The sequence below is a fragment of the Hibiscus syriacus genome, unplaced genomic scaffold, assembly GCF_006381635.1.
Source record: "Hibiscus syriacus cultivar Baekdansim isolate YM2019G1 unplaced genomic scaffold, ASM638163v2 tig00111640_pilon, whole genome shotgun sequence".
Lineage (NCBI taxonomy): Eukaryota > Viridiplantae > Streptophyta > Magnoliopsida > Malvales > Malvaceae > Hibiscus > Hibiscus syriacus.
The window spans coordinates 524,717-537,947 of record NW_024063142.1 but is presented as its reverse complement, the minus strand read 5'-3'; the positions used below and the strand labels follow the sequence as shown (position 1 = coordinate 537,947).

Genomic DNA, 13,231 nt, shown 5'->3' with positions numbered 1-13,231 from the left:
ATAATATTTTAAATGAAGTAAAACACAGAGACAAATACAAAAATTAGTTTAGATAGTGTGAATTAAAAAAGTTATATATCAAATTTTATAGGAGTAAAGTTATAAAATTTTAAGAGATGTTAAATCAAATAATAAATAAAACATTTAAAATTTATTTTTTAATTTTTTTTAGAAAATACGACCTACCCAACACCTTGATTTTATATGTAGTGAGACGAAAATGAATTAGGGGACACGGGTTCTTCGTGTAGCTCTTCAACCTTTATCAATGCTCTCACCTAACATCTTTAAATTACCATAAGCTCCGTTACTTTATTGTCTACATGTACATCTTTTAGGAAATTATATATATTAATTTTTATTTAACTTTTTCATGATAAAGGTTTAAGAGGTTAACTACCGCTCAAAGGGTGAGGGAAAAGATAAATGTAATATTTGGCCCTTGAACACGATAACGTTTTGATGGGATAATTGACCGTAAAACTGGGGTGCTTATACGTACCAGTTAAGAGTTCTTCATCGTTACTTTAAATTTGCTTTTTATAGTAAATATTTTATTTTTGATGGATAAAATGAATGACATGGATTATATATTTTTATAGATAATACGAAATCATTATTAGTTAGACATGATCACATGATTGAATATAATTGGGCATTAAGAGGTTTGGTTGCTGGGAAAAGTAGCTCGAAAATCGGTGCATATAAGCTTTATAGCAGGAAAAGAAGAAACACTAGTGACCAACTCTCACGAATTCTGATGATTTAAGTAAATTAATTTTTACAGTGGTAATCATAGACGATGCATTAACAAGGGCACTATTGTGATAAATGGTAAAAGAAGAGTCGTTTAGATTACCATAATTATTAATCAAAGTTGGAAGCCTGAATTAGAGGAAAAAGCAAGGCTTTGTAACTTTCTTCGATCAGGCATTACAAATTTCTTGGCAAAGTATTTCGTGTATAAAAAGCCTAAGAAAGCATCAAAAGAGAAAAGCCCTCGCAAAAACATTATAAACTTCTCGGATATCTATCATCACCGTTTCATGCTCCAACACCAACAATGGCAGCGGCCATAACCCGAGATGAATCCGGCTACGAAAGCAGCTCCTCATCGATAACCGTACCCGGCTCTAGCCGGAGCTGGATGAGCAACCTAAGCTCCGGCAGCCACCGGAGCTCGGTTACCCTTTTTTCCGTCGAAACTTCTCTCTACAGCTCACATAAGCCGCACAAGGCGAACCAGGCGGCATGGGAAGCCATGAAGCGACTCAAGAGAGCCAAGGGTAAAGTCGGGCTCGACCATTTTCGGCTCCTTCGTAGGCTGGGAAGCGGCGACATAGGGAATGTTTACCTTTGCCAGATAAGGAACCCTGTGGTTGGTTTGCCTCAGTGCTTTTACGCCATGAAAGTTGTGGATAGAGAAGCTCTTGCTGTAAGGAAGAAGCTGCAGAGAGCTGAGATGGAGAAAGAGATTCTGAGTATGCTTGATCACCCATTTGTGCCCACTATGTATGCAGACTTTGAGGCTTCTCATTACTCTTGTTTGGTAATGGAGTATTGCCCTGGTGGAGACTTGTATGTTGCAAGGCAACGCCAACCGGGAAAGCGTTTCAACCTTTCATCTGCTAAGTAAGTTTATCTTAATTATTAAGGATTAATTATGTACTATTTAGTAATTTTTTATTCAAGTAATGGTTCATTGACTTAAGGTCTCTAATAATAAAATACTGTGATAATGCAGGTTTTACGCTGCTGAGATACTTTTAGCACTAGAGTATCTGCACATGATGGGCATTGTGTACAGGGACCTGAAGCCAGAGAATGTCTTGGTTAGAGAAGATGGGCATGTTATGCTTTCAGATTTCGATCTTTCCTTCAAATGCGACGTCGTTCCGGAGCTACTAAGACATAAACCAAACTCGGAAGACACTGAAAATTACGACAGCTATTGCTTGATTCCCGCATGTGCTACCCCCATGCAACCAGTGCTGTCTTGTTTCTCATCTCCCAAAAGGAAAATGAAAGGTTCTAGAGTCACAACAATCACAGAACAAGCTGATAATTGCGGCCATGAAGTCGGTCCGGAACTGGTGGCTGAACCTATCAATGCCAAGTCCAAGTCGTTTGTGGGAACCCACGAATACTTAGCCCCAGAAGTTATCTCAGGGCAAGGCCATGGGAGTGCAGTGGACTGGTGGACGCTAGGGGTGTTTTTGTACGAAATGTTGTACGGGAGAACACCTTTCGAAGGCGAATACAATGGGAAAACATTGATCAACATCCTTAAACAGCCTTTAACATTCCCGAGAATCACTGCTAAAAGCGGCAAAGAGTTTGAAGAGATGGTCAAAGTTCAAGATCTCATCAGCAAGCTGCTGGTGAAGAATCCAAAGAGGAGAATAGGAAGCTTGAAGGGATCTGCTGAAATCAAAAGGCATGCGTTCTTCAAAGGAGTGAATTGGGCTCTTATTAGATCAGTAAAGCCGCCTGAAGTCCCCGGTGATGTATATAAGCGTAAGATCAGTAGGGTACACATTCCGAAGTTAAGCAAAGAAGAAAGAGATGCCCCATATTATATCCCTCATCATTTTGACTATTTTTAAGTCTTAACAGTGTAAATTAAAATACCCAAAAACAAAATAGGAAGCAAGTGAAAAAAATCATGCATTACACCAAAGCAAAGAGTTGTTTATCCTGCCCAGAGAGTTTTTTTTAAAGTTGTTGTAAGCTTCTAATTTGTATGGTTTGAATTACTTAACATTTAATTTATTTTTATGTATTCTGACGTTTAAAAGGGAGGGATCCCATAATTGTCCCAATGTGATTCCAAGAGAAATCTATGAACTTCATGTTATGACAATTATGACTCTCGTCAATGATGGTAAAAATATTATTAAAAAAAACACCAAGGGCTTTCCTTTGTAACTTTTTCTATCAAGTCGGTCACTTTTTTCTCTCTCACAAAATGAGCACTTCCATAGTCACGCATTCACATGTCCTTTCACGGACCAAAGGTAAGAAAAACATATAATAAAAGGACAAATTATCAATCATGTTTTCCTGCCGCGGGATCAAATATCATGTGTGGACCACTTTCATGATTATTAGAATGTGGTGGGAATAATAACATCATAATCAAGAAATATAAAAGAAACAAGATCATGTATTTAATTAAACTCGTTTATATACTACATCGATAAGAGTGATAATCTGACTCCTTATGCGGATGACTCATCATTTTCTTTCTTTATTTTATATCCCATTTGTAAATTTCGAGGAAGAACATAAGATATTAAGGTGTATTTGGTTCACGGAATGTAAGATTATTAGTGGAAATAAAAAGATTATTAGAGAATATGATTACTGAAAATGTTGTATTTTGTGTTTGGTTGGTTTAGCAGGAATGTAAGATTGTCGTGTTTGGTTAAAGGAATAAAAGATTATTAGAATGTATATTTGACCAAATTGTCCTTATTATATATTTGTATAATATTACAAATTGTAAAATATTTATATATTTTCTTTAAAAAATTAAATTCATAATATTTATATAAATTTTTTTACAAAATTAAAAATATAAAAAAGGTTTAATGAAATGGTAAAAAAAATTAATCCCTGAACTTCATATAAAATTTTAATTATATAATTTTTTTTGTAAATCTAAAATAATTTAAGTATAAATTTGTAATTTAACCTTCGTAGAATTTTTATTATTCAATGACAGAAGAATGATATTTTTGAAAAAAAATAAAAATTTAAGGGCATTTTAGTCCAAAACGCCGGTAATGTTACAATACCTAAGGGAAGGGGAGGTAATGACATTCCCGGTAATATACCCCAAAAAATCTACTATTGATAATAAAACATTACCGGGAATGAGATTCCCGGCCAACCAAACATGAGAATGTGGGAATCTCACAATCCTTGAACCAAACACTCCCTAAGAATCTAATGAAACTGCATGCTTATCTCTTGTGATTTCGAGGTTCTAGAACAACTGATCAAGTTCACTGTTTCGTTCCATGTTATCTAACGCTTGTTCCATGGGAGCTTATTATTTGATCAAGGATAAGTCGAATTTTAATGAAATGGATCAAAAGTTTGGAGAGGAATATATGTATATAAATGTTATGGTCAACAGGTTCATTATAAAGGTAGATTCAACTTTGAACGGAGATAGGCAAAGCCAAAGGCGAAATTGGAGTGACCCATTTGATATGGAATATTGGGACTGGGACTGGGACTGGGGACCGGTGGGTCGTCGGCTTGCAGAAGCACGCGAGGTTTCTCAAATTCAACTTCAACCCCACTAGCTCGTGTTGGTTGCAAGGAGAGAAAGTGATAGCGTTATCTCTAATCTACTATTCATATTTCTCACTTTTCACCCAGCTGCTAATTAAACTGAACAATTAAGTAATATCAGTACGAATCTTCAATTACGTAATACCAGAACGAATCTTCCTACATACAGACCATCTCTTAGTTCCCTTCACTAATCTTCGGTGTTAAGAATGGTAAATGTTTAGTAACCAAATTCCAAACACTTTTATCACAAAGTCCACGAAATTGTTTTTCTTTTGACTTGAAAGGGATAACACTCGACTTTTTAACTTGAATCTTCTTTTAACCATGCGCGACTTCCTTTGTTATATAGATGAAAAAGGCTTAATACAAAACTAAATGACCAAACTGTACCTTAATTCTCGAATAGGTGTTTAAATTATTTTTTTGACATATTCAGGTTTCTAACGTTACAAATATTATCATTTTAGGTGTTTGGGCCGTCAACAACGTTAATTTTCCCGTTAAGTGACACGTGTCACAAATATGATTTTTTTTAAATTTATTTAAAATTAAAAATAAAATTATATATATATGTATTCATTTAAAGAAAAACAAAAACATTTTGAAATGACCCCAAACTTTAGAAACCTTCATTTCAATTCCTAAACCCACATCGACTGATACTCTTTGTTGTCGACGAAGCTCCACTCGACCTCTTCTCCCCCCGGCGACCAAAACCCCATGAAATCATGACCAATCAACGATGAATCGACGTTTTATATCTCGTGAACCCTAGGATGAAAAATCGCGATCCCACGCAATCTCGATGGCAACTACGACGGCGTATGACTAGGAGGGTGGTAAGGATCACGTTGGCAGCGATAGTTGTGATCAGAAAGGGGGGTGGCAGCGGGTTAAGGATAGGATTTGGGTTTGTTAGGTATTTTGTGGTTTTTTATAATGTAAGAGAAATTAGGTTTTTTATATTAAATATAATAATATATTTTTAAAAAAATAAATTTCAAAAGTATCATATTGTGACACGTGTCACTTAACAGGAGAAATTAACGTCTTTGAGGGTCTGGACACCCAAAATGATAATATTTGTAATGTTAGACACATGGATGAGTCGAAAAATTGTTTAGGCACCTATTCAAGCATTTAAGTATAGTTTAGGCACTTGTTTTAGTATTAAGCTATCTGAAAAATATGGGTAATAAAGCAGCAAAATATGGGCCAGAACTACTCTAGAAACCGAAACGAAAAATGGGTATGGGTTTGAGCAAAACTATTAGGCTTTGAGGGTCTGGGACTTTAAATGTGACAAACTTTTCTGTTCCCCTCTTTAATACTTAGTTTAAATGAACCAACAACATTTAGGTATAACTATCAATATCCGATATATTGATTGACTAATCCAGATTAAATATCGTAGAGGCAACTAGGCAAGGATGATCTTCCAGCTTTAATGCACTCTTTTAATAATTTTTTAAAGTTTTTAAAAATTGAATAATTTCCTTGATCGGCCCATGTGAAAAAGGTATATCGAATAAGTTAATTTAATGTAGTACAATAAACTTTTATAATTTAAATTACAAATATTAAAAGTAGATTGATTATTTTAATAATCTGATGACAAAACTAACGATCTATAATAAATATTAATTGACCAACGACAATCATCAAAAGAATTTTTTTAAGATCAAGTTGATACATAAATTAGCATTCAGTACTTAAAATTAAAACATTTTAAATCTAGTGACAATCAATACATAAATTAAAATTCTCGAGAAAAAAATAATTACGCTATTAATGATTTAACAAATCTCCAGTTAAACCCCAAACTAAAATTTAATAGTGAAAGTAAAACAACTTAAAAGCTGTGAAATGCTGCAGCAAAACCATCTAACTTGGTACTTCGTATTGAATGTTTGATGTCTGCCGGTGTCATAGGCAGATAGCGGCAATCCCATTAATTTTGTAGGACACGTGTTCCTATTTCATGGGCTCTTCAGTTCAGGCACATGAAATAGCTAGCACATAAGTTGAACCAACAAAAGGGCCTTACACTTTAGAATAATAATATTTTACGTTTCAAGTATAATATAGTACGACAAAATATCATGTTTCTTGAATACCAGAAAGCACCAAGAAGGTGATTAGGTTACCCATGGTTTTGTGAAAGCTTTGGCTCAGCTAAACCAGTGACTTCGGCGATGTCCATCATGAGAAAAAGGAGAAAAGCACGAGAAAAAGCTTTCATGGATTTGTGCGTGTAAGTGAGAGAACAAACCACCCTGTTGATAATGTGCACAAATCACCAAATTCCTATGCCCACCGTTTTCAGTAGTTCCATATCAACTTATCTAACTCCAAATGACTGAGTTATCTTTCAATTTCTTTAAAGTTAATATGTGAAGTTTGATTTTTGTTTCATTTTAGTATGATTATTAAAAATTTTAATTTTTAATTTATTTTGTTATCTCTTTCAAAATTTAAAGTTAAGTTTTTAAATTTGAAAATTAAGATATTAAAATGGCTCACAAATTATAATTTAAATATTAAACACGTTTTATTTTTAACGGTGAATATTAAAATAAAATAAAAATTAAACGTTAGATATGATTTAAAAAAAATGAAATCAAAAGTAATAATTTATATGCTAATTATGTAGTTTGCTCTTTGTTCTTTTGATTTCTTTTAGATAATATAGGGAAATGTGCAGGAGCAACGGAGCCAAACCGATAACAGCAGAAATCAAAGTGAAAGGTGAAAACAAGTGTCTCTGTCGCTGGGATTCAAGTGAAACCATCAAACTCCACCCCCTATACCTGAGGCACACTCCACAAATCTCTACAACTCCATATCCATCCTATTTCATCCCTTATAAATACCCATCCAATTCTCACAATCTCTTCAACAAACCCTCACACAATCATACCATTTACTTTTTATTGTTTTCCTCTGAAACTTGTTTCATCACAATCACCTTTTTGTTTCTCTTTCACAATGGCTAAAAATGTTGCTCAATCTGCTACCTTGGCTTCCCTTGACCAACAGCTGGCCATGGCCAAGCGCTGCTCTCATGGTAATTTTCACTTTCTTTCCAGGTTATTATACATATTTGGTAACTTCATCATGTTAAAGCATCATGGGACAACATGCTTTAGTTCCTTTAAAAGTAACTTGAATATTGATCATCCGTTTCTTGTTTTGCATCATCAGAGGGCGTGCTGGCCGGAGCTAAGGCAGCCGTTGTTGCTACCATTGCCACTGCAATTCCAACTGTAAGTATATCGAGTACCGGACAGTCTCATAGTATTTTATCCTTGATTTTTCTTGGGGATGATTAAATGTTCTTGATATGCATGATGCAGTTAGCTAGTGTAAGGATGCTGCCATGGGCAAGAGCCAATCTCAATCACACCGCACAAGCTCTCATAATCTCCACAGGTAAAGTTTTTCATCATTTTCCTTTTACAAGTTTCTCTCAAGATCTTGTGTTACTTATAATTTGCTTTTGTTAATAAAAGTTCCGATCGTTATTGCAGCGGCTGGAGCTGCTTATTTTATAGTTGCGGACAAGACTGTTTTGGCTACGGCACGGAAGAACTCCTTCAAGCATGCACCTAACATGGAGACAAGAATCTGAGTTTGGTTTAAATTTAGACTCGGCATCTGATGTAAACCATCATTATTACCATTCAGTACGCTATAAAAAAGGGTTGGAATTAGGAAGAAGGGGTGGGGTGAGTTGAATTAGTATTCTCTAAGAAGCTGGTATTTGCTCCAGTTGCTATGTAATCCATCGGATTTGTAATATATAAATAAAGATGGTTTTCCTTTACAAGAATCTGAGTTTTATGCACCAAGAAATTTCACTTCCAGAGTTGGCTGCTTTGCAGGGTATTAGCTTACATAGCACATGGTTTTAAAATTGGCCTAAATAATGGCTCTCGGCTTTAAATGGTTTCCAGTTTTTTTTTTAGATTCAAGTCCAGATCTTGTCTTGGACTTCGGATCTCTGAAATATTAGTTTATCCATGATTAGCGTAACTAGCGATGCTTTAAATATAATATAAAAATAAAACCCTAAGGAGAAAGAAGATGATGGTGAAATGTAAAATCAGGATATTAGAAGCAGGATCATCTTCCCTATTTCGTCTCTTTACGTTGGTTGTAACGTCCCAAATTTAAGGTTACCAGTTCGGGTCAACTCGAGATCTATAAATGAGCCCAAAGGATCTATTAAAATAGTTGGCCCAAGTTTAGTAATAGTTAACTTGAGTTGGACCCAAGAGTTAAATAAGGGTGATGATTATTTTATGAGATAAAAAGGAAGAGGACCAAAAGTGTAATTTACCCGTTTCTCAATTCAAAGGCTAAAACCCCCATTTTTATGTTTTGTTACGTGAACCACTCCCCCTACTATCTCACCAAACACTCTTCTCTTCATCTTATCTTTTTTCTCTTTTCCTTTCTCCTTCAAATGAAAGTTTCAAGGATCTCAAGCTAGTTGGGTTTAGTTAAGGTAAGCATGGTAAGCTACAATCAAAGAGCGTTAATTTCAACCCCATTTCTCAAGTTTTAGACTTGTTTTTCAAAAATGAGTTTTGGGGAAGTTTAAGAGAATATATGGATTCTAACTCGTTTTTAGTAGATTAAAGTTATATGAAGTGTCATTAACTTTAATCCAACCACCTAGTTAAGTTGGTAATTCCTTCGTTTGACTTTGAACATTGTTGCATTATTCATATCCTTGGGAAAATCTTGTTGTTGCCGATGAAAATGGGGAGAACATTGGTGATGTAACATCGCAGATAAACAAAAATTCTAATGTTTTGCATTGTATAAATTATTCCATACACTTTTTTTTATGATTATTGTTATTTTCTATATAGCTATTTCTTTTGCCTAATGATTCCCAAACACCGCCCCTGCTCCCATTGTATGATACAATGGCTAGGTTTTATCCACCTTCATGTCTTGAGTTCATAGACTAATACAACATTGTTATAACCAGACACAATGAGTGGCAGAGAGATTAAGAGAGTCTGGAAAAGATTAATGGCTTCCAAAGAGAGCAAGCCCAAGAAACTAGCTAGTTTCTGATCACTTTTTATAGGTCCAGTACCAAAAGTCAGAAGCCAAAATCCGAGCCTGCTGTGAGAGCAAACTACAAGCCTGTTTCACAGAGTTGGTTGTTGAAGAAACTCGAAAATGGCCCAGCTGTAGACAATGAAGACCAGAAGCGAATCGAAGGAGCAAATTAAGGTGATTGTTGAAGGGAGAAAGTCAGTGTCCCACATAGAAACGAATTTTGGTAAATTCTAAATATAATTCTAATTCTAATCCTACCTAGAGAAATAGAATTTCTCATAATATAAGGGAACTCTAGGAGAATGAATTACTCATGACTTAAGCTAATATATAACTATAAGGAAATAAAGATGAGCAATTTGATCAACTGACCAAATATTTGTACTAAAAAATGGTTAAATTATGACTGTTACATGAATCTATTCAAATTATATAATCCTTTATTTTCTTTTCTTCTGCCCTTTTGAGTCATTTGGGTGTGTAGAACAATGAAATACTGTAATGCGAAATTAAGTCCAGTCTGTCCCGTGAGTTCTAATCATTTTAGACGTTTAATTACCTTGTTTTTGTCTGTCTCGTAGTTAACACTTTGGGCTTTTTTATACAGAAATTTGATAAAGTTTTTGGATCCGCCTGACATTGCATTATGGGCTCAAATTTCTGCTCATTTGTTACCCACGTAACCGGTTGCTTCCTTTATTTCTCAATGGACGAACTATACATTTTAATATTTAACACGAACCAATTTATTTCAGTGGTTAAAAAAATTATTGTTAACATAGAGGTCATGGGTTCGAACACCAACGACTACAACAGGGTGATTGAGTGTTCATTATCAAATGATTGCGAATGCTTAAAACAAATTCTACTTTATAATCACCTTAGCTTAATAAAAAATACATTTTAATATTTAAAACAAAAGTTGCCATGATTGCAAATTAAGGCTAATAATTAGAAACTTTGAATGCTATTAATCAAACATAGATTCTTTTCTCTCTATTTATTCTCATTTTTTAAAAAATTTGTATGTTCTTTTTTGTTAATGGAGAAACTATACATATTTTCTCTATTTATCCTCAATTATTATGAATCTCTACATGCATTATTTTAGTCTAATGGTGATTCATAATCCAACTGATTCAACACTTAATAATTCTACTCCTCAATTCCAAGTTTTGACCCAACGCAGTAACAATTTAGTGCTAAATAATAGTATTTTAGATAGGAAAGATTTGACCAAAAAGATTTTTATACAAGAGTGACAACCGATGGATTGAAAGAGATGAAAAAAAAACATAAATCAATTGTTACATACTTATTCAAAGGATTAAAATATGGGGATAGGTAAGGATTCCTCGCCCGTATAGGGTTGTGGGTAAAATGGCTGGATTGATCATCGACTTGTCCTTTTTGCGATAATTTCAAGATGAAGGGGGTAAGTAAGGATTCCTCGCCCCGTATAGGGTTGTGGGAAAAATTATTTCCTCATATAAGGTATCTAACATATTATTTCTTAAACTAGGACATCTTATTAGTTTGAGGATGCTATGCACTCCTGAGGTCTTCTCAATTTGCATGAAGGTACCATGCAGTCATGGAGTATTCTTCATTTGTCTGAAGACGTCATGCAATCGTAGAATCTTCATATTTAACTTGAAGACGCGTGAAGCACCTGATGTATTTAGATTGATACTGTTCAATTCATTCTAGATAGGGAAATAATCCCCGAGATGGATTATATTGGGAATTAAAAACTCCCACTTACATTATCTCAACTATTTTGCCGATAAGTAAGGGTATGAAAATTTGGTCTTTTTATATAAGTTTTATTTAATTATGTAGCGGTCGTGTCGAATTAATAAACCCTTTTTCTTTTTTCTTTTTACAAAATCGCACTGATAAACTCAATATTGTTTTTTTATTAAGCTAAAGCAAAATAATATATATTCTAAATACTCTTAACAATTTGACAACAAATGCTTATTTACTCTGCTGATTGTCGCTGGTGTTCAAACTCGTGACCTCTAAGAATAACAACGATTCTTTTAACCAATGAAGTTGATTGGTTCGTGCTAAACTTGGTATTGATTAAATATAAAGATATTTAATCATTGATATAAATTTTAGATATTATATTAGAAACCATCATGTATTCAAGATACACATAAAAATGGTTTTACTAGTTTAGTTTGATAAATTAGGTACTTTGATTAAAAGTTTTGAAAGTGCTAACTAGCTTAACCCACCAAAATTTAATTTCCTAAATTAAAATAAACAAATCTCATTTCTAATATATAAGCAGCATAAGGTCATAGATGGTAGGATGGGTGGGCGACGCCTCATCAATCAAATTGTAGACTATGGGCTATAACAAACAAATTAAAAGTCGGCTACCTTATCAACTCGACACACCAACTCCAAACCAGTATATAAAAATAAATAAATACAAAATCCATTTATTCAAGAGGGTTTGGCATTTAATAGCTCAATTTCAAGGCGATCAGATTAACCTGAGTTTCTTTTGGTATACATTTAACGCATAAACTCAACCCAGAAGAAAAGGGAGAAAGCTATAGCAAAAGCCCGTGAAACATAAGCTGTAGAAAAACAAAAGTAAAACACAGATGTTTCAGGTTTGTGTTCCCGTACATTTTTCCTTCTATTTCACGAGAAAATTTACACGTTCATAAGAAAACCACGCGCATAATTTAAACTGGAATGTCGGAAGTCATATCACATTCGAAAACATTTACAAAGATAAAACTCTCTCTATATATGATCATGAATTACGTTTGTTTGATCTTCGTTTTTTGACGGCATCCGGTTTACCAAAAACCCCGCAAAAACCACAACCGGAGACCTTGGGAGAAGGGGGGTCGATGCTAGGCGAAGCCGCCTTTGTGGTGCGGTACATACGTCCATCGCTACCTCCGTCTGATCGGCTTCGTCTCATAATACCCTCCGATGAACCTCGGCTTTGTTTATTTTCTGGGTTGTTGTTAACAGCCTTCATCCGGTTCAAATCCCCCGATAAAACCTTGTCGTCCCATACCAAACCCGACGACCCTTGTCTCCTAAACGACGTCGTTGACCTCTGCAAACCCTCCATCTCTTCAAAATCTCCTCCTGTCTTGTGTATGTTCTGGAGTATTGGGGGACAGTTGTTTATAGGTTTTTACTGGTGCAAGGTGGAGGGACGGTGAGTCCAAAGATACGTGGTGAAGTACGACTTTTTCAATGTGGTGTTACAAGCATACGAGGGAGTGGGGAGAAGATGAAAGCGACATGTATGGAATATCAAGGACGAAAATTGATAAATAAATGATTGATAAATAATGGAAATAAGTGTTGGTAATGCTCAATCCCACATAGTATTCGAAACACTATTGAGAATGATATTTAAGGCTTGGCTTTCCCATTTCCTTGTTGAGTGATAGAGAACAAGGGAAACTTTCGCGCGCCGTCGCCATCTCGTGATCGTGGTTGTGGTAATACGTGTCTTCGATATATCCGCACGAATACTATCTTTTTAGAGAAAATTCTTAAGAAACAAATGCAATACCATCAGTTGTTGCGAATCTGAAAACTGATTTGCGATACCGGAGATCGCGTTGTGAATTATCAATCGCATTGCGATTTAGTTGGTCATTTTGACAAATAAAAAAAAATTGATTAAAATCGTATATTATAAGACATTTTTAGATCATTTAAGCCCTCAAAAATGCACAAAGCCTTATCAAAGTGCCCTGATATGGAGTGCATATTCATTGAAGAATTTGGAGCCTTAAGGACATGAGTCCGGAGGTGATAGCCAATTTGTGAACCTGGGACCCTGGCTCGATTT

General features: G+C 34.8%; 3 protein-coding genes across 3 annotated transcripts; 2 read left to right on the top strand and 1 right to left on the bottom strand.

Moving 5' to 3' along the window:
- The first annotated feature begins 1,009 nt into the window (after positions 1–1,009).
- On the top strand, positions 1,010–2,696 carry LOC120166395 (protein kinase PINOID 2-like). Its single transcript, XM_039175644.1, has 2 exons — positions 1,010–1,632; positions 1,745–2,696. Exons 1-2 carry the CDS (start codon positions 1,064–1,066, stop codon positions 2,604–2,606), a joined length of 1,431 nt encoding a protein of 476 aa, XP_039031575.1. The 5' UTR covers positions 1,010–1,063; the 3' UTR covers positions 2,607–2,696.
- A 4,503-nt stretch (positions 2,697–7,199) lies between these two features.
- LOC120166396 (early nodulin-93-like) lies at positions 7,200–8,134 on the top strand. Its single transcript, XM_039175645.1, has 4 exons — positions 7,200–7,375; positions 7,513–7,574; positions 7,665–7,740; positions 7,839–8,134. The coding sequence occupies exons 1-4, from the start codon at positions 7,297–7,299 to the stop codon at positions 7,937–7,939; spliced, it is 318 nt and encodes a 105-aa protein (XP_039031576.1). The 5' UTR covers positions 7,200–7,296; the 3' UTR covers positions 7,940–8,134.
- A 3,785-nt stretch (positions 8,135–11,919) lies between these two features.
- LOC120166533 (uncharacterized protein At1g15400-like) lies at positions 11,920–12,496 on the bottom strand. Its single transcript, XM_039175785.1, has 2 exons — positions 12,178–12,496; positions 11,920–11,984 (listed from the first exon to the last, which is right to left on the bottom strand). The coding sequence occupies exons 1-2, from the start codon at positions 12,494–12,496 to the stop codon at positions 11,920–11,922; spliced, it is 384 nt and encodes a 127-aa protein (XP_039031716.1).
- Between the last annotated feature and the right edge of the window lie 735 nt (positions 12,497–13,231).

Coding starts and splice junctions, on each gene's coding strand:
- LOC120166396 (XM_039175645.1), top strand. CDS start 7,297: ATGGCTAAAAATGTTGCTCAATCTGCTACCTTGGCTTCCCTTGACCAA. Junction 7,575..7,664: donor TTGCCACTGCAATTCCAACT/GTAAGTATATCG, acceptor TGCATGATGCAG/TTAGCTAGTGTAAGGATGCT. Junction 7,741..7,838: donor AGCTCTCATAATCTCCACAG/GTAAAGTTTTTC, acceptor TCGTTATTGCAG/CGGCTGGAGCTGCTTATTTT.
- LOC120166533 (XM_039175785.1), bottom strand. CDS start 12,496: ATGGAGGGTTTGCAGAGGTCAACGACGTCGTTTAGGAGACAAGGGTCG. Junction 11,985..12,177: donor AAAACGAAGATCAAACAAAC/GTAATTCATGAT, acceptor GTTTTTCTACAG/CTTATGTTTCACGGGCTTTT.
- LOC120166395 (XM_039175644.1), top strand. CDS start 1,064: ATGGCAGCGGCCATAACCCGAGATGAATCCGGCTACGAAAGCAGCTCC. Junction 1,633..1,744: donor TTCAACCTTTCATCTGCTAA/GTAAGTTTATCT, acceptor GTGATAATGCAG/GTTTTACGCTGCTGAGATAC.